The sequence below is a fragment of the Macrosteles quadrilineatus genome, unplaced genomic scaffold, assembly GCF_028750875.1.
Source record: "Macrosteles quadrilineatus isolate MER2022 unplaced genomic scaffold, UCM_ALF_1.0 Scaffold_5__1_contigs__length_97177068, whole genome shotgun sequence".
Taxonomy (NCBI): Eukaryota; Metazoa; Arthropoda; class Insecta; order Hemiptera; family Cicadellidae; genus Macrosteles; species Macrosteles quadrilineatus.
Genome location: NW_026542598.1, coordinates 94881250 through 94909214, shown reverse-complemented (window position 1 = coordinate 94909214; position 27965 = coordinate 94881250). Strand labels below are relative to the sequence as shown.

General features: G+C 34.8%; 1 protein-coding gene across 3 annotated transcripts in view; it reads right to left on the bottom strand.

Moving 5' to 3' along the window:
* Nucleotides 1-1799: 1799 nt before the first annotated feature.
* Nucleotides 1800-27965, bottom strand: part of LOC128993822 (ATP-dependent RNA helicase A-like) — a 29956-nt gene continuing 3790 nt past the window's right edge. For 2 of the 3 annotated variants that reach the window (XM_054417868.1, XM_054417869.1), the window contains exons 2-14: nucleotides 27061-27185; nucleotides 22884-23053; nucleotides 21230-21454; nucleotides 20348-20487; nucleotides 17399-17445; nucleotides 15159-15388; nucleotides 13708-13869; nucleotides 12006-12203; nucleotides 9423-9636; nucleotides 5962-7750; nucleotides 5307-5510; nucleotides 4355-4527; nucleotides 1800-2303 (exon numbers count right to left, since the gene is read on the bottom strand). In XM_054417868.1, coding sequence (XP_054273843.1) covers nucleotides 2233-2303; nucleotides 4355-4527; nucleotides 5307-5510; nucleotides 5962-7750; nucleotides 9423-9636; nucleotides 12006-12203; nucleotides 13708-13869; nucleotides 15159-15388; nucleotides 17399-17445; nucleotides 20348-20487; nucleotides 21230-21454; nucleotides 22884-23053; nucleotides 27061-27139 — 3702 coding nt within the window. In that variant the 5' untranslated portion in view covers nucleotides 27140-27185 and the 3' untranslated portion in view covers nucleotides 1800-2232. Of the gene's footprint in view, nucleotides 2304-4354; nucleotides 4528-5306; nucleotides 5511-5961; nucleotides 7751-9422; nucleotides 9637-12005; nucleotides 12204-13707; nucleotides 13870-15158; nucleotides 15389-17398; nucleotides 17446-18222; nucleotides 18684-20347; nucleotides 20488-21229; nucleotides 21455-22883; nucleotides 23054-27060; nucleotides 27186-27965 lie in introns of those variants that run through there. The other variant, XM_054417870.1, reaches the window with a different exon arrangement.

The following is a 27965-nucleotide window of genomic DNA, read 5'->3' as shown; positions in this document are numbered from 1 at the left end:
AACAACAATCAGGATTGCGTTTTGGAATATTAAAACAACACAACGTACATGTAAAACACACCAAGCAGGCTTCCGATTTCACAACAGCATGAGATATGTCTATGCAGTATAAAAAATTAATAGTGTTATAGGCAGATAAGCTTTAGTTATCAAAGACATCTCCTATATCCCTAAAACTATGATTGACACCCCACAACTATGTAGTTTCTAATAATAACACGCAAGCATTAATATCTCTGAATAAAAATAAAAATATATATTTATTATCAAAATGGCAGTGGTTTTTTCGTCGAATATTTCACATACAGATTATATTTATACTTCCTAAATAATTCGGCACGTACCCTCTCCACCTCAGCAATAAGTTCATCGAGCAAATCTAGTTCATCGTCCGTCCACCCGTAGTCGCGTCTCAACACTGGCACTATCTCGTCCAAATCCAACAACAAAAACTTCGGTCTTCCTTGGTCGAACAATGCATCAGTGATCCGAATCGCTCTCCTTTTCTGTTTATCGATACGCAGTTCCCGCAACCGTCTCAAATACTTGAGGAAGTGTTGAATCTTTGCGATGACATTTTGAGCTTCCCCGCTCCTGGGGCGGCGGAAATAATTGTAAATGTAACGATCGGAAACCAACAGCTCCGTTCCTAACCTCTCATACATTGCAACGGTTAATCCAAACATTAAAAATAAAAATACTATCTTCATTTCTGTTGATCATTTCTACACAGATGTTGGCAAATGAATCATTTGCCTGAACACAATAACGGTTGAATCCACTATTTACGTCATATACACGTGCGGTTATAATTAACGTAAGATCAGAAGAATCGTTAAATATCAATGGGTGAGATAGTTAACTCACTTGACGAACACTCATAATCAGTGATATTTAATCTTTTTATATAATAACGGATCAACTCTTACTGTATACAGATATACTAGAGAATATACTTAGGAAAAAGAAGAAATATTAGTATAAGTGTTGCTTGTTCTTTTACATTATTAATAAAAAAAATTAAAAATGGAAATATTATGAAAATTGTTATAAGTTTCTTATTAAACACACATAAAAGCACATAAACCTAGTGATAATCAATACAATATACTTACTGACTTTTTTGTTTTTTAATCAATAGTAATTTAATCAGTCCTAAAACAATACACTATTGTAATTGACATTGTCATCATTATTGTAAAAAGATATACTGCAATGCTTATATACTTACTAAAATTAGACATGAAAAATTATTTGAATACTTAGAGTATGCCGTTAATTCAGTATTAAACAGGTTTAAAATAGGCAAAGTTAACATACTTAAACTATGAATGACAAAGGGTCCGAGTTAAAAAAGGCTAATGGTTATCACAGGTGTAATGGACTGATCATAATAAAACTTTAACATGAAAAATTGCACAAGTGACAATGAAATAAATCCAAAAGAATATTTCATTTTCATAATTGAATGAAAAAATTAGGTCGGTAAGGTTGGATAGGGTAGTTACTAATTAGCTATTAATAGCACAGATAATTAAGGTGCAGAGGAAACATTCAATGGTAGCCTACACTTAAGTGGTGTCTAGGGCAAAGTCCAACACCCCCCTCCCTTGTCCACTAAAACGCTTACGGTGGAGGAAGACCCTGTGCCAAGTGTGATGGAAATTTCCGCACAATGCTTACAAATTAAAAATAAAAAAACCAAAAACAGAAACAGAAAAAAAATTAAAAATGGTTATCTTCACAAATAAGAACTAAAAAATACAGTAAATCCAAGGGCACAAATGAAACCAAATTGTTATTATTCAGACATATTTATTTCATCAAGAATAAAAACAATAAAAACCATTTAAAAATCTTCTTATTTATAAGTTCAATTTTCTAAAATCATGAATTTTTACACAAAATTTTCCACAGTGACTTACAACAAAAATTAATACAAAAAATTACAAACATAAAGAATTAAAACCAACTTAAATGATTCAACACATCACATATTTCTTGTTTTTCATTCAACGTATAAGGGAAAATGAAAACAATGATACCAAATTGTCATCATTTAAGCATATTTATTTCTTCAGGATTAAAAGCGTTTATATTCATAGGTAAAATGTTTAGGTTTGTGTTCTCATTACCTGATTTTTCTCAAATAATGAAAAATATTACACTTAAAGAGTTAATAACATCAAAAAAATATGACAGGTGAGTCGACACATCAAAGATGTCGTAGGTTTAGTATCCTCCTCTTCCTCTGAACCCTCCTCGGAATCCACCGCCTCCTCGATAACCACCGCCATCATTGCCTGTTGAATAAACCCGTATTTTAGATTATGTCAAAACAGTAACAATAACAGATGTGGACAAAACAGAAACAACAAAAGTAAATGACAAAACAAAAAATACTTGATGCAACTACCTTCAACAATAACAGCTACAACATAAAGCTGGTTGGTAAAGGGTTGATTGCCTAGACCAATACTGCAGTGAAGTAAATAAAATATAGTGATGGTAAAATGTTAAAGTATAGTTCTAGATACGATTCCTAAACTTGAAATCCTAAATCTGCAATTAAACTAAAATGTACATGAAATATTAAAGAATCTATGTTCAAATCGATACTCACTATTATTTACTGAATAAGGGCCAAAACATGTTGCTTTGTTAAAAGAAATAAAATTATACTAAATGTTTACAGATTTGATTTATTTGTTAGCCTAGTAAAAAAATAAGACAATTTATTACAATGTTGTGAAAATACTTGTGAGCAGAATTAACTATCTGGGTTGCCGAAACGTTTTATTTCTTGCCTTCAAATCCAAAGGTCGCTGGTTTGATTCCAAGCGAGATCGTTACCTGACTCAGATGCCTTTTGTCTATCATTTAGTGAAGCTATCTAAAAAGGTTATGTTAGATGGTAACATGACCATGGTTCGGACCGTTCCTTACAAAATACATTTAAAAAAATGCCATTAGCGTAAATAACACACAAAAACAAAATCTGGTTTGATTACTTACTTTATAGTTTTTCTATGGCTTTGTAACATTATCTTGACAGTTTTTCCTATTCGTCTCACTTAACTCTTGTGTTAACATGCAGTTTTAACTATTAACTAATTCTATTGTTTCAGGGTTACATGTTGGTTTACGGCATCCTGCTCTGAAGACCACGAAGTAGAGTGAAATTGTGGAAGACTTATTTCCTGAGTTCAAACTAGTAACTGTTGACAAAGTTAATGCTACAAGAAATGTTATATAAAATAGCTTAGTTTTAAAATAGTAACTGTTGACAAAGTTAATGCTACAAGATGTTATATAAAATAGCTTAGTTTTAAAGCGATAAAGCCAATAACCGAGTTCTTTTTACAACCTTCAAAGATTTTAAAAAAAGCAAACCAACTTTATATATGACGATTTACAGTGTTTGTTTGATTACACTTAACCTAAAATAATATACAAGTAAGCCTACAGAGAGTCACTGTTTAGAGGCCTAACAAGCTCATAAGTTGGCAGCCCTGCTTCCTTTACATTATTACCAATCAGCTGATGTACATTGTTGCATTCAATTTGTTTATTAACGGCATAAACCAGTTTACAATAATATAGACTTAAATTAGTACTTTACAGTTAACAAGATAACAGTTACAGCAAACAGGCACCATTACACAGGCAGGATTACATTTAGCAGCAAGCAGGTACAGTACAATATAAACAAACCATTTTGACAATTAATTATTGCAGTATTTAAAATCTATAAATACAAATCTGAGCAAAATAGGAAGAGTGATATGAAGGGTGACAAAAGAACAAAAAAAAGAAGAACAAACTGCCTAAATAATCCTAAAAGTAATGAGCCAATCTATTAATAACTGCATTATTGTCTAAAAGGTTTTTGTTAATATTTATTGTTAATAAGGTTTAACCTAGTGTTTTTACAAGCTCACAGAGTATGTATTACAGAATAATACATCAAAAACTAAAAGTATATGATTTGTTTTGTGTCCAGAAGGGTTTGCAATTAGGTTTCCAGAAGATTGCAGTACCTAAAAAGTTACCTGAGACAGCACAGGTTGTAAAAAAATGTAAAGATCCAGAATACGATACTTATTTTTTCATGGGCACCAATTATTATTCTTAAAACGTTATTGTCTAATTTGCAATAAATTCCAAACCCCCTTATTCAAGTAAAGAAAAGCCAAAAATTAACAATGTAGTTTATATCAGCTGATCGGTAATGAAGTAAGGAAGCAGGAGGGCTGCCTTATAACTTATAAGCTTGTTTTGCTCCCAAACAGGGACTTTATACATGTAATTTGGGTTGCATGAAAAAAAAAACTCTGTATATTTGTAGACTGACCTCTGAAACCCCAGCCCATTCCTCCGCGACCTCTAAAGCCTCCTCCAAAGTCACCTCTGCCTCGCCACCCCCTGTCACCTCCACCTCCACCTCCACGAAACATCTTGTTTGGAGGTCCTCCGTCATATCCTCCTCTCCCACCAAACTCTCGGGGCGGTCGTCTGCTTTGGAACCTGTAACAACATGTCACTGTTAATGTGAGGTCTATGTGTTAGCTATCATTTCAGCCTCTGGATTGCTTATATAATCAAATAAATAGTAAAGTCTTACCTTAGCAATCCTTATTATGGTGGTCCGATATTAATTTCAAACCCAGAGGTTCATCATCAGTCGGAAGTTTAGGTAGACCAAATGTTTGTTATAAAATCCACCCGATGGGTTTTGTAGAAATGTTGACATTTAACACGAAGACACACATTACAGTTGACATAAATAATATTCGTAGTTTAGGGATAAAAACCATGGTTTTATAAATTATTATTCTATGTGTTAGCACGATCAGTGATTTAATTCTTCCTTTTATAGAATTAAAAATACCCACAGTAAATTAGGTGTGAATATTATTTGACCTTGAAATAGTCCGTGATTTTCTGCTGAACATTTTTGTCCATCAAATTATTGTTTTTTTTTTTTTATAAAACAATTACTGTACCTGCTTGCTAAGCACACTGGAAATAATCAACAAACTATTTAAAAATTAGGTCTACTAGCTCAACTCAGTAGTGCACACAGTAAAATATAAACAGACAAATCGCAAGAGCGTTTGAGTCGTGGAGACTAGCACAAGCAACTGCATCAGTAAGTCTGCTTCTGCCGTGGAAATTATGTTTTGATATTGGTTTCTGAGAAGAGTACGGATAAAAAGAGGACCAATAAAACTGAGGCTAGTTATCACGGGTTCTACTGTAAACGTTTTAGTGAGGATAAACGACACAAACACAGCTCTACATACCCTGACAGCCCTATCTGCTCCATGTTATGTCGTCCAGCGTTGAGTTTACACAATTGTCGGATAACATTCATCACTTTCTCCTCCAGCGGTGTCGGCTCTGCGATCAGTTCCGGCTCCTTGCTAGCTCGCACCACCAGGCTCTCCATGGCCGGCCGCAGTGCGACAATGGCAGCTGCCACACGAGGGTCCATCTTCAGGTTGATCCTGTAACAAATTCAGATAAGTTTAAGAAACAGTAAAGGTATGAAAACCAATTTTGGAAGGTACGATTTGATGATGAGAAAGTAGTCTTTAGGTATAAAAACAACTTTCTCTTCAACTGATACCTATTTGAAAATGCTGTCAGTGACAAAGAACAATTCTAATTTTTTATGAGTAAATGATGCCAGATTGGAATATTTCCCATTCAGGTAAGCCTGCTATTCTCACATAAGTCCTAATTATTGTAAATTGATATTTCATAAAGTAACACTTCTCAAGGCAAAGCACAAATCTACATGTTAAAGAATCCTTTTTTTTAAGGAGAAAGCAAAATCCAGATTTTTATTCCTCTTTGTATCTATGCTAGCTTTACTCAAACTTAAACACCAGTAAGTGGTAAAATAGAATATCAACACAATTTACCATTGGACAGAGATTTACGTAACAAACTCACCATCCGTCAAGGCGAATCACTCCTTCCAAGTAGTCGACTTTCCGCGACCCAAACAGCAACAAATGAATCGGAGTCACCATGGTGGTCTGTTTACAGCTGACTGCTCTTGTTCGCACTTTCTCTCCAAACACAAAGAACGGAGAGGGGAATGTTTGTGGCAAATTGCTGCAGTTCACCGACTGTTTGTGGATCAAGGCCGCTTTAGATTCCATGGTCAACACTTTCCTTTTCTCCTTGTGGAAGCAGACGTTTGGATACAGCCCCATAGCGAGTAGTGCGACGACCATGTCAAGTTTAGCATCCAGCCCGTTGAAGTTGTACGCCTGTGGAATCATGGCTTCTTCAGGGAACCCAGTAGAAACTAGAAGATCCCTGAGTTGATTCTTCGCTTCCCACGTCACTCTGAGAGTGGGTATGGACAGTTGTTTGTGTTCGCAAAAATTTGCTTCGGCTTGAGGTCCGTTCGTCCGAACATCCTCCCATGCTTGGAAAGCGTTTAACATTGCGACATGGTCCGAATAACGAGTCCCTGCAAACGCTCTTTGTTGATAGCTGAGTCTCCGATCAGTGACAAATACTTCAGGCATTGTGGAACTGTTGGCAGCAATAGTCGCAAGTGCGTCGCCACAGAAGAACATCACTCCCAGAATCATCATTTTTCCCAACCTCGGTTCTATCGGTAACTTGGCTAGAATTTTTCCGAGAGGAGTCAGCTCGTCGTTGCGATCCAAACATTTCATTTCACGTAGGAGAACTTCAGCTTCGATCACAGCGTCAATGGGTGGAGGTTCAATGGCTTTGCTGAGGAACTGTGGAATAGCTCCGAGTCGTAGGAGTTTGATAGAGAGAGCAAGCTCGTGCAGAGGTGTGCGGAACATTTCAGGAGTCATGTGTTCATCTAGTTTGGCGTATCGGGCTCTGCTGCAAAGATGGAAGGAAAATCCTGGTCTGACTCTGCCAGCTCGCCCTTTACGTTGCTCTAGGTTGGTACGCGATGCCCACACAGTTGCATAGTTGGTCATGTTGTTATGCGAAGTGAACAGCTTCATCTTTGCCTTACAACTGTCAATCACATAAACCACATCGTCAATAGTGATGGAGGTCTCAGCGATATTGGTAGACAGTATAATCTTGGTGACGTCTTCCGGCACCGATTCAAAAACCCTCCTCTGATCTTCCCGAGGCAGCTGAGAATGCAGGGGAAGAATGAGGTAGCCAGGACCCCCAAAGACTGGAGACTGTTGTAAATGCTTCATCAACGAGAATATAACATTCCACCCAGGGAGGAAGATCAAAACAGCACCTGGAATTCCTAGACCTTTGATATACTTCAACAACGCATCGATAAGTTCGTACGGAATTTCTTTCTCACTCATAGCTGCAACGCTTTTTCTAGTCGCCTCATTGTAATCTCCTGAGACTTTAGTGTTTAAATTCTCTTCAAACTCCTCTGGGAGTGTGTCTTCTTTATCACCTCCGCTTTTGCGTTTCCTCGTGTCTGGTGGTGGTACAAAGTTCAACATCTGCACACAATCTTCCAGGAAGTATTCTTGCACCGGGAAAGCTCTTCCGGGAACTTCAATAACCGGACAGCCGTTGAAGTAGTTGCTGAAGAGAGTGGTGTCGATTGTAGCCGACATGAGGATAATTCGGAGATCAGGGTAAGTGTGCACCATGTCTCGGAGAACCACCATCACAAAGTCTGAGTTGACGTCTCTCTCGTGAATCTCGTCTACGATGACATGCGACACTCCTCTCAAGCCGTTTTCCAGTTTGCGCAGCAACACACCTGAAATTTGAAACTTAATGAACTTTTATATACAGACAGAGACTTCATAACAGTAATTTATATGTACACATTTTACCTTAATAACACAAATTCAACTTGTACACAACTCTATCATTACAAGATATTAAAATCCCCAGAAACACAACCAAATAATAAAATACAGTAGAACATTGGTTCAGTAACCCGCTTCCAGAAGGTGTGTAATTATAGCCTATATTAAAGCACAGTTAAATATACATCAATACAGTGATTACATTGCATTAATTACTGTAATCCATTTACAACAGGTGCAGTAATTAATCAGGTGCAACACTAAAATGCACTTCTATGCTACTGGCAAGTGGCAATGGCAACAAATCGAGAAACAAAACCAGGACGATGTGGTTCTCCACTCATAGAAAAATACATTGCTTCTAGACTGCAGTTATTGCACATTAAAGTGTTGCTGTAAATCTTTCAGGGCTGTGCGAATAGTTCGAAAAACGAATCGAATCCGAATCTTTTTAGAGATTCGATTCGGATTCGAGAACGAATCTACTATTTCTAACTGGATTCGGATTCGGAATCGATATTCGAATTTACTGGTAAGAGATCCGGGTTCGGATTCGATATTCAAATTTCTTGGAAATAGATCCGAGTTGGGATTCGATATTCAAATTTACTAGATTCTGATTGAATATAATTTTCAATATAATTTTTTAGACACTAAAAAACTACTTGTGCACTCCGATTTGCTGTTGACTGGTTCATGTTAGGAACCTGACCAACTTGGTGTTAGGCTTTAGGCACATTAGTGTAGGTCGCATCGCATTTGAACCCTATCTTGGCTATCAGTAAACTTAACCTCACAGTGTTAGTTGTTACTTGTAATAGTAATGCAGACATAGGCTTGTTTGGAGGATTAACACCGAGGTGTATAATAGGCTGGGCCTATGTTTTAGACTACACAGATTGGTAGTCCATCACTTTTAGCGAGCAACTTAGGCCTAGGTGGTAGGCCTAACTAATGCCCAATTTTTTAGTTTCAAAACTTCAAATAGGTAGGCCTAAATTTTATAACTTTTTTATTTGGCCCATTTCAAGAATTTTTTTAAGCAATTCCCTAAGTTATTTCAGCCCCAGAAAATGTGGTCTAAAAATGTGAAAATTGGTACTGCTGACTTTCCTCGGATTCGGATTTGACTCTGAACAGGTTTAAATATTCGGATTCGATAACAGCTTTAAATTTCAGATTCGGATTCGATCCGGGTTCGATAATAACTGTAAATTTGAGATTCGGATTCGACCCAGATTCGACTCGGGATTAATTAAAATATTCGGATTCGATCCGGATTCGATAAAATCTGTACAGCTATGATTCGGATTCGGATTTGAACCAAAATTTCTGGATTCGCACAGCCCTGAAATCTTTGCAGGAATTCTGGACTCAAATTGACTTAATAGTAACACCAATTTACTATTTAAATGACTACTACTCTCCATGGTCAGGCTTTTTCCTAAATACGTTTTACTAGCTGCCTGTTTAAGCAGGATTGTCCTGGAGGTTCTACCGTAACAGCAATGACAACACATTAAGTATAGTATTAAAAGTAGCCTAGTATATATTTTGTAGATGTAAACGTTAAAAAAAGTTAAAAATAGGTACCAACTTCACAAAACACATATCACTCACCGACAGTGCAGAACATAATTCCCCCGTAGGGTCGAGGTAGGCAACTCTCAAATCGCACAGAGTAGCCAGAACTCACACCTAACTCTTCCACTCTCTCGCACGCCACTCGGTCCGACACCGACACAGCGGAGATACGACGAGGTTGAGTCACTACGACGTTACAGTACGCACCTTGGCCGGACTGAATGTAGTCGTCCAGTATAAACTGACACACCTACGGAATACATTTTGGTTACATTTTTATTTTTTGTATACATTTTGTTTGTTTGGAAAAACTAACACAGTAGAATTCTAAATATCCAATTGGGACCGGATCCCATTCAAATAGTAAAAACCGTGGATAATGGAATCTCTACGTGTTTTTTTATGTGTTGACTTTACATCCTAGGGATTCAGGCTCTATCCCCGGACTGTTTTATTTTACACATTACTTCAGGCTAGTACTAAAGCAGTGTTTCCCAACCTTTTTCCGTTCAGGGCACACTAACTAGAACACGTTTGTAGTCACGGCACACTTTTCTACAAAAATATTGTGACAAAAATATCATGACCACAGTCGTGTCCGCCGTGCTACCTGCGTCAGTTTGTCCCTTATAAATGTGGCAGACTACCTTCATTAAATGTATTTTGTGTTAAAAATGTGTGAACTTTATGTTTAATGTTGAATGCAATTTTTTAAGTTGAACTTTATGCTTAATTAACAAGATGACGTGTATTTGTATCTTATAACGAAGACTTCTATCAGATTTATGGACCAATCAATTTGATGACATGGGTTTGAAAATGGGTCATTTATGACCCAAAACTAGTCACCCTTGACTATTTTAAAGACTGGACACGGAATAAAAAGGTACGGAACCTATCATATCATTCGTACATCAGTCCTGGTGGCAATGATGTTCGAAATATCAAGGGATAAGAAGTACTTTTTTATATTTCCTTCAAACAGACGCAGACTTTTCAAAATTGGAAACATGGATTTAACACTTACAAGTAATTCTACACAAAAGAGCGTGTTCTCATGAACGCGCAACCGCACTTAAAGCACCTCTATTACGACATAAAATTTTTTTTAACTACTTCAAATTTTGCGGCACACCGGTTGGGAAACACTGTACTAGAGGGTGGCGGCTAGTGATGTGTCAAAACCGAATCTCAAATCTCAAAACTTAGGAAAAGTTTCGGTTTCGAGATTCGATCACCAAGTTTTGAGATTCAAAAGTTTCGAAATTGAAGATTTTGCCAGTTTTATTTTTGAAACTGCTGACATTTTTTTTGTGTCATTGTTATTGTTTTCACACAACACTGTTTCCAAACAAGATGGTGGCAATAGAGCAAACATCACCATTAAACAGTAATGAAATACAAGTAAATTTTATTCTGAACTTCAAAAGGTATCTTAAATACTATAACTGGTACAATTCAGTTTCACATCAATATCATAGACAAACCAACACAAGGGAGTATGTTTTATCTATGTCAATATTTACTTAATACAAACAAATATTGACCACTAAATGTTCTAATTAATCTAATATTCATGTTAATGTTGGTGTTAGAAGTTTAAATTATTTATTTTTTGTTGGTTGTTTATGAAAAATTATTTTGTATTGGGTTTTAAGATTATCAGTCACATTCACATATTTATATTATGTCACGGTCGATCTCTTACAGTTTTGATTGCATACTTAACATTTTATGATTATGTGTATTTTTTTGTAACCTTGACCTTTGTAACCAGCTAAGTAAAAAAGTTTCGCGTTTAGGTTTTGAGATTCGAGATTCAATTTTTTAAAGTTTTGGTTTCGGTTTTGAGATTTGAAATTTCTGGTTTTGACCATCACTAGTGGCGGCATTGTCACTTATGGATCAAATCCATTGACGATGGGTAGGATTTGAACCTAGGACCTTAGGAACCGAGCTCCAGCGCTCCACCACTAGACCAGCTCGCTCCGTCAATTATAAGACACAAAAGTATATGATGGAAAAAATTGGCACACATTGAAATATGTAAAAGGTTGATGTAAACTGCAAAAAACTTAGTAATTCTTTTTATCTTGAGGTGATACTGATAGTTGGAGTTTGGATAATTGCTGTTCTACTGTGTTTGCAACGTTACTCAAAGTAAATACCTTTCTATGTTGCAATGAGAATAAGAAATTATTTGATTCAAATTGATTATGACTTACTACTCTTATACCAATTATTTTGCTATTTATATCCAAAGTGGATTCCAATAAATCAAATTTTATAGCTACAAAAAAATTTTAATTTGTTTTTGGTGAGATCCCCCAACTAAGTGCTTTGTGCTCTCATAACACAAGAAGGTCGCCAATTCAATTAGCATGCATGTAATGAATGTGACATTCTAGACAGTGTATCAAACTTAACAGTGTTCAAACTTTAAATACTACATTATGACAACTCTAATCTGTTCTCAAAACGTACCTTGAAAAATTCTTACTCAACATAACTAATTGTCTGTTTACAATATTATGATAATTTTAAAATTATTAAATTTAAGTCCTGGATAATGAATTTTGAAATTATAATTCAAATACATGAATAACAATATGAACATACCTGAGTAGTTTTGCCACAGCCTGTATTTCCCCGGATGATAACGACCGGGTTTTCGTTGATAGCGTTCATGATTTCATTTCTCTTAGCAGCCACGGGCAGCTTGTTCCTAGCCTCAATCATGCTCTGTAGCTTCGTATCACTCATCAATCGCTCTTTCTGGCCTCGCAACAAGTCCTCACTGATTTCATCCATGCTCACCTGCAAAAGCAAATCTTGTAGCAACTTAAAGCTTCAAAGAGAGTATATTATTTTGTTTGCAGTTTGGATGAAATTTGTATAGCCTACGATGATAACTAATTATTTGCAAAAGCAAAATTTTTAACAATATATAATGTTATCACTCTGCATGAAATGCATCAATCGTTTAGATGTTCTGTTAATTTCACTTACTTGTCAGAGGCCTATTATACAGGGTGTTTTTTTAAAAACTTGCATCTTTATTTATGTAAAAACCGCAATAGATAGAAATATGCAGTTTGCGGGAATCATCTATTGACGTAGGGGGCCCAATTGTTTTGAATTCAACGTTACATTTACATTCCCCCCCTGCCCCCAACTTATTTTTTTTTAAATAGCAAGGTACCCTTTGTGACATATCAAATGAAAGAGCATGAAAAAAGAAAATTTTTGGTGAAATTTATTTTTCATTTGATATGTCACAAGGGCGGGTACCTTGCTATTAAAAAACAAGTTATGGGTAAGGGAAAAGGGGGGGGGGATTATCTCACAAATTCATGAGCCGATTTTAATTTTTTTTTCACCAAAAATTTTCTTTTTTCATGCTCTTTTATTTGATGTGTCACAAGGGGTACCTTGCTTTAACAAAAAAATTAAGTTCCAGGAGGGGAGGGGGGAATATCTCACAAATTTATGAACCAATTTTTTTCATCAAACATTTTCTTTTTTCATGCTCTTTTATTTGATATGTCACAAGGGGTACCTTGCTATTTAAAAAAAATAAGTTTGGGGCAGGGGGGGAAAGGGGGGAATGTGAATGTAACGTTGAATTCAAAACAATTGGGCCCCCTACGTCAATAGATGATTCCCGCAAACTGCATATTTCTATCTATTGCGGTTTTTACATAAATAAAGATGCAAGTTTAAAAAAAAACACCCTGTATATTATTCCCACATAATTCTACATTTTACTGACCGTTTTACTATCTTATTATTTGTTTTTATTTATTTGAAAAATTGTAGATGCCTCTCAGAACAAGATTTCTTGGGGAAGAAATCACATTTCTCAGAAAATAAAGCAGATTCCACTGAAGGAAAGAAAGCAAGCCTCTCAGAAATTTAAAGCAGATCTTTTAGAGGAGGCAACAGGCCTCTCAGAAAGTGGCTGGTCTCTCGGAAAAAAGTGACCGATCTCTCAAAAAAGGAGACAGTTTTCTTTTGAAAAAGGAAGCAGATTTCTAATAAAATGAAGGTGGCATTTCAGAAAAGAAAGCATAAATCTGTGAAAAGAAGGCAGGCTATTGAGATAAACACTCAATTATCATTAAAGGAGACATGCCTCTCAAAAAAGGAGGCAGGCCTTTCAGAAAAAAACTAGACGTCTCCCAAAAGAAGGAAAATCTCTCAGAAAAGGAGGTAGGCCTAGCCTGATAACACATCTAAGTATTATTAAGTTTGGGACAGACAAAAACTGCTGATCATCATGACAGCTTACTCCACATACAACTGCTTGTAGAGTACTCACTGTAGCTAGAGGTCCCTCGTCTATGTTGCAGCCTGTCCAGGGGTTCCAGTTGGGTTGGGGCGGAGACCACGACACTACACCTGCGGGTTGAGGCTTGCTGGCTACAAAGTCATCCAATACTTGGTCCGACAACAGGGACTGCGGATCCTTACTGTCTTCCCTCTGCAATACATACAAGATTAGTTCAAGTTTGTTTTTGGTGATGGTGATTTTACAATATCTGACAAAGTAGCCTATAGTGGATTATTTGAATCTTATTCCAGTAGACTCCCTCTTATCCGGACATCAGTTTAACCGGACTACACTAGGCGAAAATGACATATCTTTAACCGGAAGATTTTTATCAGCACATCGGTTTAACCGGACTAGATCGGCAGGAAGTGTGCGGTACTGAAACGACTGTTCTCGTGGGAAAGATTTCAGACCAGTGATCACGTGTCTAAATACAATGCCCTCCTAAATTTAAGCCAAATACTACTGTATACAGTATGCATTTAAATAGTCAGATCAAACGAGTTTTTAGGGATGTCGGTTTAACCGGAAAAACTGTTATCCGGACTAGCCTCGGTCCCGAGGAGTCCGGATAAGAGGGAGTCTACTGTAGTGAAAAACAAATGTTCTCGACATGCCGGAATTTGGACCCCGTATTCAGGTGAGAGAATGTATATAACATTACAAAAATATTAGGACATAAACCCAGCAGAAATTTGGAAAACACAATGAAAATCACCAGCAGAGCAGTATAGCAGTCAAATACAAATCCTTAAAAACCATAAAAGTCCTTAAAACGGAAATCATAAAAAATTAACATCATTGGAGAAGTTTTCAACAAGTGGCCAAAGCGATGGCAACGAGACCCAGAAAAAGTGTTCTTGAAATAAACAACATAACACAGTGACGCAAATAGCTGCAACCAACACACTGCATTAACTCAAAGCAAGTCACATGAGAATTAGGAAATAGGTAAATAAATAACATAAATATGACAATCACTTGAATGTAAGTTTTTCTGTTGCTGCGGCTTAGAACTTATAGTTTAAATTATCAAGTAAAGAAGCAACTGATCTTAGTAAGGATACAAAAGTTCAGAATCACCCTCCTCAGACACAAATCCCTCAATACACCATCAATGTGTCTCCAAATAATGGTTATCAAAATACAGCAAGTTTTGGATGCACAAGTAACTTACTCGGGAAAAATTTTCTGCCAGTTAACAGCTCACAAAAAGTTCACAATACAATTGATTTGATTTTTCGGCCCCACAAGGGTAGAAGGAAGTATTAGTAAGAATTTTACTATTTCCTTCTAAACAAACCCCTTCGTAGGGGTGAAATATCAAATTAATCGTGATGTGAACTTTTGGCGTGATCTGCCTAGACCTCGTTTCTTGCGTAAGTCAGCTGTGTATCCTTAATATAAAACAATTAAGTACTTAAGTCTGGATTTCTTACGATCAGAATAGGATTTATCTTCAAGTCAGTCAGGACTTCAACAATCTGATTCTCCAGTTCAGGGTCGACCGCCACTTCGTAGGCAGGGATCTGTTCAGCCTCCTTGTTCTTCTTCAGTGTTCCGCTGAACGCTTCGATGACTCCCAGATGGAACAGTTGTCTGACTAAAGACAGGGCGCAAGACTTGGACGCAGACTGCTTGTTAGAACCTGCTTCTCGTGCGAACACCTCTACAACAAGACATGGTGTTTACTAGAGGTGTGCGAGCTTCAAATTAAGCTTCCAAAAAAAGCTGAAGATTTTCTGAGCCAAGCTTTATTTTCATGAAATTACCTTTTAATTAAAGTAATAAGTTAATCAGACCTAGTCAAAAACATTTAATAATACACTTTAGTGTTAAGATGTAGAGTGTAATATATTTTACAAAAAATTAGGGATGGACGAGATTGGATTTTTAGTTCGAGACGGGACGAGATTTTTTATTTCTCATAAAATTTCGAGACGAGATTTCTCTTCTCATACACAACGAGAAATGCTCATTCGAAATTTTTACCTGATTTTGTAACATGACTCTTTAAATACAAAAATAATGTTAATAGGCAAGAATATTTACAATCTTTTTTTAAATAACATCAGCATAAATTTTTTTTATTAATCACGCCTAACTTATTAAAAAGAAACATGGTGATATCAGTTAGGATAGAGTTCAACTTATCCTTAAATAAAATAAATCATAAAATAAAAACAATATTAATTTTTATAAAATAGTTACTTGTTTTGACTTTTTTTATAGTAATAAAACATTCCTCACACTGCTTACACTAAACAAAACTTCTCAAATGTTATTAAAGTAATATTATTAAAATAATTAAAGTAATATTTACATTGAAAGAATTAATTAAATAAGAACGCCTTCGCAAAGGAAACGCAACTACAACACGCTCCTGTATTGCGGGTATTGCATTGACTTTTTGCAGGCGTTTTTAAATTTTTTTTTTTTATTCTCGTCTCGATAAAAATCTTGGCCAAAAAAAATCTCGTCTCGTGTAACGAGATTGAAAATTTCCCAAAATTTCGAGACTTGACCATCCCTAAAAAAAATAAAAGGATGAAACAAGGAACTAAGTTTGAAATAAATTTCAACTCATTTCATTTTATTCAATAAGATTTTTTTTTTTGCCCCCCATAGATGAAGAATACAAGTGAATATTAAAATAACAAACAACTATTCCAACAATAAATTAAACAATTTATTGATTTTGTTATTTTTATTTGAAGTGAATGAATGAATGAATGAAAGTAAACTTACTATAGTGATAATGTTATTATTTGAAATGAAATATAGGATAGGTAAATAGTTTATGATAAAAATAAGAGAATATTTATTTTAGGAGGAAAAGTTAAATTTGCATTCCATTTTAAACGCCAGTAGGCCTACCTCAAATACTTGAGTTTAAACTAGCATGAGTTGAAACTCAGTTTAAAGATCACCGGATTTCGTTACCAGTATTAAATTTAGTAATAACATAAATCATAAATCTGTTGTATTTGTATTCATCACAATGCTGTTCTGACTATAATCCTTAATATGTGATCATTTTCATTATCATCATCACCTTAATATGTGATCATTTTCATTATCATCATCACCTAAGGTACATTGTAAGATACATTGTCTTCCGCAATCATGGTAAAATCCCTAATCTCCCGCGGTGAACAGAAAAGTCATCATCATCGTCGTCCGTGACTAGCGGCAATATCCTGAATATCTGTTCATGAAAACATCATCATCGGCGGCATGATCTTGAACAACTCTCGTGGTCATAGAGACATGATAATTGTCATTACCCGCAGTCGCGTGGTCATTATCATCGTCTTCAGCGGTCATGGAGACGTTATCATCGTTATTCGCCATATAGAATATCTCCTGCGGTAGTGTGGTCATCATCGTCTGCCGCGGTCAGAGAAACATTATATCATCATCCGCGATCACGTCACAACCCTGAATATTGGCCAAAAGCTGATAAATTAAGTGTAATTAATGCCGTGGTCGTACTATAGTAGGTATTAGTTTACTTGGTGGTTTGCTGAGGGATATAATGCACTAGTATAATATTTTAACCGGCCTCTTTTTTGCAACATCTATGGTACTCTTCTCTGGTAGCTCATTTCTCTTCTTTTAGTTTTTAGCTAGACAACAGTAAAATAATATATTCTGTTTAGTAAGTAAGTTTACTTACTTCTATTTAGCTGTTTTACGAAGAATCCCATTTCACAAATGAATGACCTGAAATTGTAAAATTATCAGATAAGTCAAAACAAAGTAGAAAGCATTTAAAGCACTTGAGCTAGACATAGCCCTAATATAAGATTTAATTTAACAACACGAAACATGCATGTGCTCAAAACTTTTATTTTATTTAAATATGGGCAGTTCATACAAATTTTTTTTTTAGCTACCCGTATTTTCATAAAATGTAGAAAGAACTTTAAAAACATTCCTAGTATGAGGATTTTCTCGATACATTTTTATTTAGAATAGTAAAATTAAATTCCATGCATCAAAATTTAATAAAAATAAAAATATTTCAATAACTATTGTCTCTAATAAGTATAGGAGATACTAGGAATTTCAAAAACTCAGTTTTCTCTACTTTTAGAACCAGAATTGTTACATTAACGGTGATATTATTTTGTTAGGACAAGTAGCCTATTTATGAACAAAAAAAATTAATCAAATAATATTAAAGCTTTAATTGAGTGATCATTGGTTTTTCTGAACTATGATTAATTGTGCGGGATCAACTGCCATTTAAAACCTTATTGCATATTATAAATAATAAAAATCGAGCCACTGCTGTGGTCTATATGCCCAGTTCCGTAAAATCCCACCTACCTACACACACACACACACACACATGTCTAATTCACCAAAGATATAGATGAAAACGTATAGAAAAAAAAGAGAAAGTAAACTAGAAAAACTAAAAACATATATTACATGTTTTAATCCATATTACTGAAAGGCAAAAACGATTACTTTAATCAATGTTACTGGACTTACCCTCACACCAAGATTTCCTCCAGTCTTAGGCAGCTTCACGCCTAAACAAGATGGCAGTGCAATACCAAAGATGTGTTTGCTTCTTAGAGTTTTGCATCCCTGAAGGTAATTTTCACAGGTGAAACAAAACAACAATCTAAGATCATCATCACAGCCCCAATCCAACTTGCAGCATTAGTTAAATAATGGACACGTGTTAATATTTTTAGGTTTTATATTAGAAATTTGTAATTGAGACTCACTAACCAATAGAGGAAATGAATCAGAATATATGTTTGCATGGGTAATTTCAATTAGTCAATGTTACCTCAAAAAACTTTACACAACTAATAAAATGGTTTAAGTATAGTAGACTCCCTCTTGTTCAGATTCATTTGGTTAAAGTTTGGACGACCATGCACTCAGTCACGTGCACTAACGACCAATTTCTATAGAAATGTTCAGTATGTTATTGTTATATTCCTTTGGTGATTGGTACATCACTGAGGTTTCCTAATTTCCCTTCCATAATGTGTTATATGAAAAATCCATTTATTTTTGTACTAATTGTGATGTGGAAAGCGAAAAGGGACCTCTTGTCAGAGATTTTCAAAAAATTGTCAGTATGTCCGATATAAGTAATTAAGGTCGAAAATATCGAATTTCGGGTTTTTATCGATTAATATACCTCATTTAACATAGAACATGACAGTATCAGTTAAAATCTAAAACTGAAGACGCAAAAGGTCGAAATAAATCATTTTGTTAGCCTCTGCACGGTCTGAGAAAAGGTACCTCTTGTCGCTCAATGTTATTTCACCATAACGACAAGAGGTCCCATTTCTAATATTCCCTTTTTTAACAGATTTTAGTCCAAAAAACGAATTGTCCTGCATTCTAGTGGAAATTTAGAGAACTGCAACAAAGTTCAGTTCACGACGAACAAAATATCTCCCGAATTTTGCGGTCCCGACAAGAGGTACCTTTTCTTTATGGTAAAATAACATAGCGCCGACAAGAGGTCCCTTTTCTGAAAGCGATTTTTACAACATGCTTCAATAAAACAATTATTCAAATTAAAACCATCGTGAGTTAAGAAATAAATTTGTATTTCTTTCAAAGAGGACATTATAAGCTTTCTTTTGATACCAAAATCGTTTCTTAAATACGAAAAAACACAATTTTTATGCGTATTTGAAATTTCAAAACAGTTTTTCTCAAAATGACCCTTTTCCATAACAAAATTTTAAAGTCCTATAACTTAAAAAAAAAAATCATACATGCGTGGGAATTGCACAAATCGATTTGGAATTTAATAAGGAACTCAAATATGTTTAGGCCTATAACTCAAAATCGAAAATTCCCGACACGAGGTCCCTATTCGCTTTCCACATCACAATTAATGGCTGAAACTTGTTTTTAGTTCACACAAGCTTCATTCAGTCTCAAATGCATCCGAACAAGAAGGAACTTACTGTTACAAACGTTTACTATTTTTATTACATTTTTTCAGGCATTAATTTATATGTTTATACCATACAAAGTTTTATGTCCATCACAAAACTGGCTGTAAGTCGGGCTGAAACTTTCCACAATTATTTTCACTATCATTCTGTGTACATTGTATATGGTATTGCACTGCCATTCTTGTCCAAGTGAAAACCAGCTGATTTTCTGCCAAGTCCACCAATGGTCAATAGTGTACACATGTTAATGGCCAAATATTTGACAGCTCGCTCAGGAGTGAATCATTGCTAACTATTTCACAAAGGTGGACTAAGCGTAAATGTTTTACCAAAATGTTTTCATTTAAAATTGAAAACCTCTTGGTATAAAATTGTCTTTCCAACTAATAATCATACTAAATAGAGACTTACATAACTAATATTTTACATCAAAACATACAGTAGAGACAGGAACAAATCATAAAAACCCATCACAAGACGGTGTTGAAATTCAATAAATAAAAAGTTTGACTTTGTCTCTTAAAAAATAATACTGAAACTTATTTAGATAACCCCTTTTAAATGTATTAGGCCTACACAAAATAATGTGTTATCATTGATATTTTTGAGGTTGATGTTATCATTGATATTTTTGTGATTTCCAACAATTTCGTAAAAACAAACCTACTCTAACTCCTTACTTGAAATTATCAGGCCCTACGGTTGTGTAGGCGTACTCGGACTTGATTTTATTGACGTTCATAAACTGGTGAAGTTTAGATTTTGCGTTTTCAACAGTCCAATTTCCATGAATGGCAGCATTCATGTCTACATCTTCGGCCTGAAAAGAAAATTATAATAAGCCTTCAAAGTCAATTTAGCAATTTAAACAGGCACATACCTTTCTACTGCATTAAACTCTACATTCTAGTAATTTTTTAATAATAAGCCTCAACAATTTCTTGGTTTAATTTAAACAACAAACTGCTAGCTCACCTTGTCTGTTACATAGGCACAAGAAAAATCATTAATCTCTTCTTAAATGATGAACCTTGTGACATTTTGAAACAATCTGCTTCCAGTTAAATACAGTGTAAAAATTAATAATAAAATAGGCTACCAACTACCAAAATCCCACTAAGACGAAGGTCTGGCAAACCTGAAACCCTGTTGGAGAAAAAAGGTCATTGGATTGAAATTAAAAACAAAGAAAACAATACCAAGCTAAGTGTCCAGTTGATCGAGAAACCGGGTATATTGTGCATCAATTCTGTAAGGAACCTTCAAATTTGGAATGATTTCACCAATGTCTGTCCTATGGCTTAGGACATTCATTGATTGCTTTCCTTTGCATCTATTTTCAGGATGTCTTTAAGCACGAACACGGTAGCAGGAGAGGATTAGGTATTTTCATTTTGTCGTAATCGCAGGCAAAATGTATATAGTCATAAAACTATGTTTTTTTTTTACACAATTTACTTCATTTTCAGAAAATCTGAACAATTAGGAAATCCAAAAAAGGCCAGGTCCTGATTATATCAAATTAGGACTCTATGGTGTATAATTAACCAATCAAAACACACCTCTTCAACTCGCTTCTGGTCAGCGATGATGTCATGGTAGGTCTGTGGTGTTTGGCCGTCCCGCTGCAGAGGGGTGTAGGCTGAGCCAATGGTGTTGGGTCCTTGGCCGGGTTGGAACACTGGCCTAGCGTTGAGGCCGAGCGCCATGTGAGGTGGGAGAGCACCGGGCAGCGAGGCGCTGGGAGTTTGACCATCCTGCATCCCTGCGCCAGCGCCATCTAAACTCTGTAACAGAGCCAGGGTTTGTTTACTTTATTTTTAAAAAATAGGTTAAGTTGAACAATATTTTTCAAATTTTATCTCCAACATAACACTTCACAAATATATATATATATATATTTTTGCATACCACAATTAGGAATATATATGGAATATTAATATTATAATAACCTAACTCATTTTCCAACTATAACCATGAACATTTTTTTTTTAATAAGGTTGTATTTTTGCAGTTGATGAATACCTAAAAGAAGGACTGAGCACTGAGCTCAACAATTTTCATTTTGCCCATTTTAGGAGTTTGAGTGCTATTATTTCAAGTTGGTTATTACCCAGTACCTTAAACAATTTGTTATCGTTCCAACCTTACGTTGGACTAAACATAGCTGATGTGCTGTCAGTAGCCTAGACAATCCTGACATAATATTTGAGCTAAGAACCTCTCCAATGGTTGGGAAACACTTCTGTAGACCAATGTGATAGCAAGGGGCCATTAGGTAAAAATGTTGATCGTTCTTCACGAAGGAGAAGAAGGTAAGGTTAGTTTGGACGTATGTTTTAGTTAATTCGTTGTAACATGTTTGTTTTCATTTCAATATCTTTATTCAATGATCGCACATTCTACGAGGCATGTTTTTTTAGCGAGTAGGCTACCGTTTTTTCACACCGTGGCCATAGCACTGTGGTTGGCATTCTTGGCATGCACACTGAGTCCGACATCAGTAGCCTACGCACTGACACAATTACAATCTGATTCTTCATTGTTGATGTTATGTACTTATTGTTAAGTATGCCTCCAATAATCGTGAGTCCCGCCGACGGTGAAGTGCAGGCTGTTATATGGTTTCTTATTGCTAAAGGCCTAAAAGCGATCCATGTTCATCGTGAGATCGGTGCAGTTTACGAAGAAAACATTACAGTATGAGTGATGGAATGGCAAGAAAGTGGGTGAGAGCTTTTAAAGATGGCCGCACAAATGTACATGATGAACAACCAAGTGTACGCCCTTCGGTCATTAATGAGAGTTTGGTGCAGGAATTGAACAATCAGGTGAGGGAAAACAGACGTTAAATGATTTCGTCCTTGCAGTATGACTTTTCTAATGTTTCTCTTACTGTAGTGTTTTGTATAGCATTGTGACCGAGCACTTGATTTAGGCCTACTGAAAATTGTGCGCACGTTGGGTACCGAAAATATTGACAGATGTGCACAATTGATTTTCTAACCATTGATGGTTATTTCATAGCTTTAAGTGGAAAGATAAAGGTTTTATGTTTGTTTGAAATTGTAATTTTTTTTATAAACACCCTGTATTATTAGGCCTAGGTATTACAAAAACTAATTGTTTTCAACAGTTTGATTTGAAATAATACTTTAGATATTAGGATACTTAAGAATACAAGTTATACATGATGATAGAGAAATTAATACTTACATCTTTTGGAACCTCATTTTCATTCACGACCCCAGTTCGAACTAAATACTGTACAAAATCTTTAGCAGCATTTTTCTCCGCATCTTTTTTGGTGCTGGAATTTCCTGCACCGACATATGCATATCCTTCCACTCTACATTCACACAGGAATCTTTGTCTGTTCTTCGGTCCTGCAAAGTTGGATTGAGGTTAGTTTATATGGTATACTTGTAATACCAGTAACTTCTTATGAGGTATGGAGGAAAGGTCGTATTAGGCTGGTTTAGGAACACATTTAAATTGACGTTTGATCTAGAGTTCTAAAAAATCTAAGAATTTTTACATGAGCGTTTGTGTCTTTGGACTGAAACTTACAAAAGACATCCAAGTTATGGAAATGTTTTTGCTCATAATAACCTTGAAATCTTAAGTAGGTAGAGTACCCTCTAGTCTCGGACATAGACATAGACATAGACTTTATTTGCACAAAACATTCCATACATGTCATAACATTTAGAATAGGTGCATTGTCAAAATTAAATCCATACATAAAATATTTAACATTAAAACTTTTAACTTAAAATTAAACACTTAAAAATTTCTAAATTGTAGTTCTGTAAAAATCTTCAATTAAGTAAAAAGCCTTGTCAATAAGAAAATTATCTATTGTATCTTTAAATTTGGTTTTGCTTAATGACTTATAGCATGGCGGAAGCACATTGTACAATCTCAGCCCAGCGTACAATGGAGATTTTTCATATAGGGTCAAACGGTGACTGGGGAGTCTAAATATATTTTCATTTCGGGTTTCATACCTGTGATTAAAATGTATTGTTTCTGGTAGCTCATTTTTAACTGAATGTATGTAATTTAATAATTCTAGAATATACAACCCCGTTAATGTATGAATTCTTAAATTTTGAAAATGTTTCTTACAAGAACTGCGTGGATGAGAGTTGGTAATAATACGAATAATACGTTTTTGTAACCTGAATAAAGTTTTAATACCAGTAGCTTGACCCCATAAAATTATGCCATATCTTAACACTGACTCCACATAAGCATGATAAACTACTTTAAGTGTCTCAATAGAAACACAGTCCCTTAAATGTATGAATAAAGATGATATCGACCTAATTTTGTTACGTAAATAATTCAAATGTGAGTCCCATTTAACTGCGTCATCTACGTAAACCCCTAAGAATTTATGAGCTTCAACTAAATTAAAGGAACAGTTTTCCATATTTTTGTGTCTAGTAGAAAATTTAATAATATTTGTTTTTTCAACATTAAGTTTTAACCCATTTTCTAAAAACCATTGCTCCATGTCCTTTACCACACTTTGCAGAGAAGAAAACATTTCAGCTGTATTATTATTTTTGATCAAAGCAGTAGTGTCATCGGCAAAAAGAATTAGTTCTTTATTAATAGCTTTTGGAAGATCATTAATGTAAATAAGAAAAAAAAGTGGGCCCAATACTGAGCCTTGGGGAACACCTGTGGATATAATTTCCCATGGTGAATAATGTTTGTTGTTATCTTCTAAAATTAAAGTTCTTTGTTTTCTTTCAGAAAGGTAAGATTGTATTAAAGAAAAGCAACTTCCCCCAATCCCATAATCAATAACTTTTAGCAACAGGAGTGAGTGATCCACACAATCAAAAGCCTTAGACAGGTCACAGAAAACACCTGCTGTGGCCTGAGACCTGTCCAAGGCCTCTGCAATCTCATTAACAAACTGAGTAAGAGCAGAAACTGTGCTTAAGTTTTTTTGGAAACCAAATTGTTTATTGTAAAATAAATTATTACTTTCAAAATAATTAACTAGTCTATAGCTTATTACTTTTTCAAATATTTTAGAAAAATTACTTAATACTGATACTGGACGGTAGTTATTAATATCTGATTTTGAACCTTTCTTAAAAACGGGAGAAATTTGGGAGTACTTGAGTTGATCCGGAAAAATACCATTCTCTAAACACTGATTTATAATAAGAGATAAGGGTTCGGAGATAATGTCAGCAGCAGATTTGATCAATTTAATTGGGATTTCGTCCCAGCCTACTGAAATTTTGTTCTTTAGAGAAAGGATGATCTTTTTTATTTCATCTTTATTAGTGGGGCTAAGATTGCACAATGTAACCCCACCATCACTGCAGTATGATTTTACAGACGAATGAACACCATTGACAGAAGCCTTTTTTACATTCAGATTAATAACTGTATTACAGAAAAAACTGTTAAAAAGCTTAGCTACATCATCAGGATTATCAACAGTGGTTTGGTTTGTATCATCTTTTAAAATAATTTTGAATCTCTGAGTACGGTTTAAACCCAGTTCATTGTTAACAATTTGCCAAGCTGCCTTAGACTTGTTTTCAGATTTTCTAATTAGGTTATTATTTGAGAGAATTTTTGAATTTTTTACAACTTTATTAAATATTTTTTTGTATTGCTTTACATAGGATAAAAACTCTTGGTTTCTACTAAACTTGGCTTGCAAGTGCAATTCTCGTTTCCTCTTACTGGAAATTCTTATGCCTTGGGTCACCCAATTCAGAGTAGATTTATTAGTTTTAGCATTCTTTTTTAGTGATTTAACAGGAAATATATGATTGAAAGATAATAAAAAATTTCTCAAAAAACTATTGTAATTTTCATTGGGGTTTAAAGCAGGGTTAAATACAAAATTATTATTAGTGCTCTGTAGATATTTGCAAAATTCATCTGTATTTCTATCAGAGATGATTTTTTTCTTAAAAGAACTAGAAGTATTCTTGATGGTTTTACACTTGGCTAGCTTAGGGAGGTTTATAAATATAGCATTGTGATCAGAAAGACCTAACTCAGTGTTTAACCTGTAATGGCAACTAAACGTTTTGGGTGTGATAAAATTATCCAAACAAGTAAATGAAGTATTTGTTATTCTAGTTGGCTCCTCAAATTGAAAACAAAAACCATTACATTCGACAATTTCTTTAAATCTACTTGTGAATGTGTCATTCGTTAAAATGTCTATGTTAAAATCTCCAGTTACAAAAACAGTATTTTTTTTTGAATTTTTTCTGTATTATCAAAAAGAGAATTTCAAGTCTATCTAAAAACTGTTTACTTATGTTGAAATTTGGTACTGTATAAATAGAAATTAAAATTAAATTAAAATCCACAAGTTCAATAGCAGAACATTCAAAAATAAAGTCTTCATTTAAATTGGAAAACTGTGTTATTGTTACATATTTACAGTTCTTATCCACTAATATGCAGGATCCGCCCCTACAGCCACTTTCTTTCATATAAGAACTAGCCAATTTAAAATTATTTATTGTATTTAACAGAGAGGCTGAATTATGATCTAACCAATGTTCATTAAAAGATATAGCTTTAATATTCAAATTGGCCTCAGATAAAAATAAATTGAGAGCTGAAATTTTTGTTAAATTTAACCCTTGACAATTGTAATGCATTATTAAATCACAGTTAGTTGAATAAAAAGATTGATTACATAAACCTTTTAGTTCGTTATTTTGAGCCAGTGAATGTGTTTTGTGCAAAGAATTATCTAAGTTACTTAATTTAGCAGGTACAAGGTCATTGTCAGAATGAATCAGTTTAAAATTAAAGGAGAACTATCATCTAAACAGGAATCTAACTCTAACACTGATGGATCACCCTCAACACTTGACACCACACATTTGCTCTGCTTTTTCACAACACTCGATGGTTTTGACTTAACAACTTCGTTATAGCTGAGACCGCTATCCGTAGTCTTGGTCATAAGTCTGACCAAGACTACGGTAATACCAATTATAAGGTACCTTTAAGTGTACAATCAACAAAGTTTCAATGGTCAAACTCACTACGTGTTTTGCCTATTCAGGCATTTTCAAGTGATCTTTGAAATATGTTTCTTCCATGGAATTAGAAGACTCGTTAAGAATATATTCAAATAAATACAAAACAACACAACGCAAAAAAAAGTGTAATCATTTAAGTACTGTAGGCCTACTATTAACCAATAGTGGTATGGAGGCAGAATACCGGTACCTTATTGTAGGCCTAGTCTAATAAAACAGTTCAAGGGCTACAAAATTAATTTTAATACTACGGTAATAGACATAGGCTACTTCTCCATAGAAAAGACTTAAAATAGGCTAACATTATTTATTTAAACAAAACAAATTACTTTTTTACTCTTTACCTGTTGATCTGCATTCAAAAGTAGGAACAACACTCTTCTTTGTACACCATTGGTGAAAAAATGCCTTGACGTTGCTCATTTCTATCAGTACTAAACACTTGCTTTTTAGACGTAACTAACAGTATCTGCAACAATTAATAATATAGATAATCAAAAAAGGAACAATTAATATGTAAAAATAAGTAGGTAACTAAAAAAAAGACACCCACTAGGACAAATTCTGTTAGGCCTAGATGTCTACCAATCTAAAACTACTGTATTTGCATTGGAATTTGGAAAGCAATAATGTTAGTAATTATAGAATTAAGACAATAAGGTCAAGTGGGATATGTGTTCGACCGGAACAAGTGGACTTCCAGCTAATAATAAATTTGTTTATTAACAAAAAATATGAAAACTTGGCCAAAGGTATTTCAAACTATGCCCTTTTAAATTATAATCATTTCTATAAATTGAGTTTAGACGTGTTTAAGAACCTCTTACGTTCTCAAAACACAAGTGCACACTCGGAAATTTCAAAAATTACTAAAAATTGGAATACAAGGATAACTAACTGAAATTTGGTGATCTCACTTATTTTTTGAGGGAGAATTCAAAAATAACATTTTTAAACCCCTAAAAGTCAATTGTGGGGAGTTGGGGGGGGGGGGGGGGTGTACACTTACCCTGTGTGAAAAATCTAAAATCATATCTTGACAAAACATGGGTTGATAACAACTTAACATTTGGAAAATGCCTGATCAGGGACAATGTCTCCGGGGTCCTCACAAACACCAGCTCATCAAACCTAATAGATTTATTGTGGTTAGTGCCGGTTCAGAAGATGGTTTTGTGCATGATGCGACACTAATATTTAGAGCCGGTAGAGCAACTGGAGATTATCATGGCCAGATGAATGGAGTAAA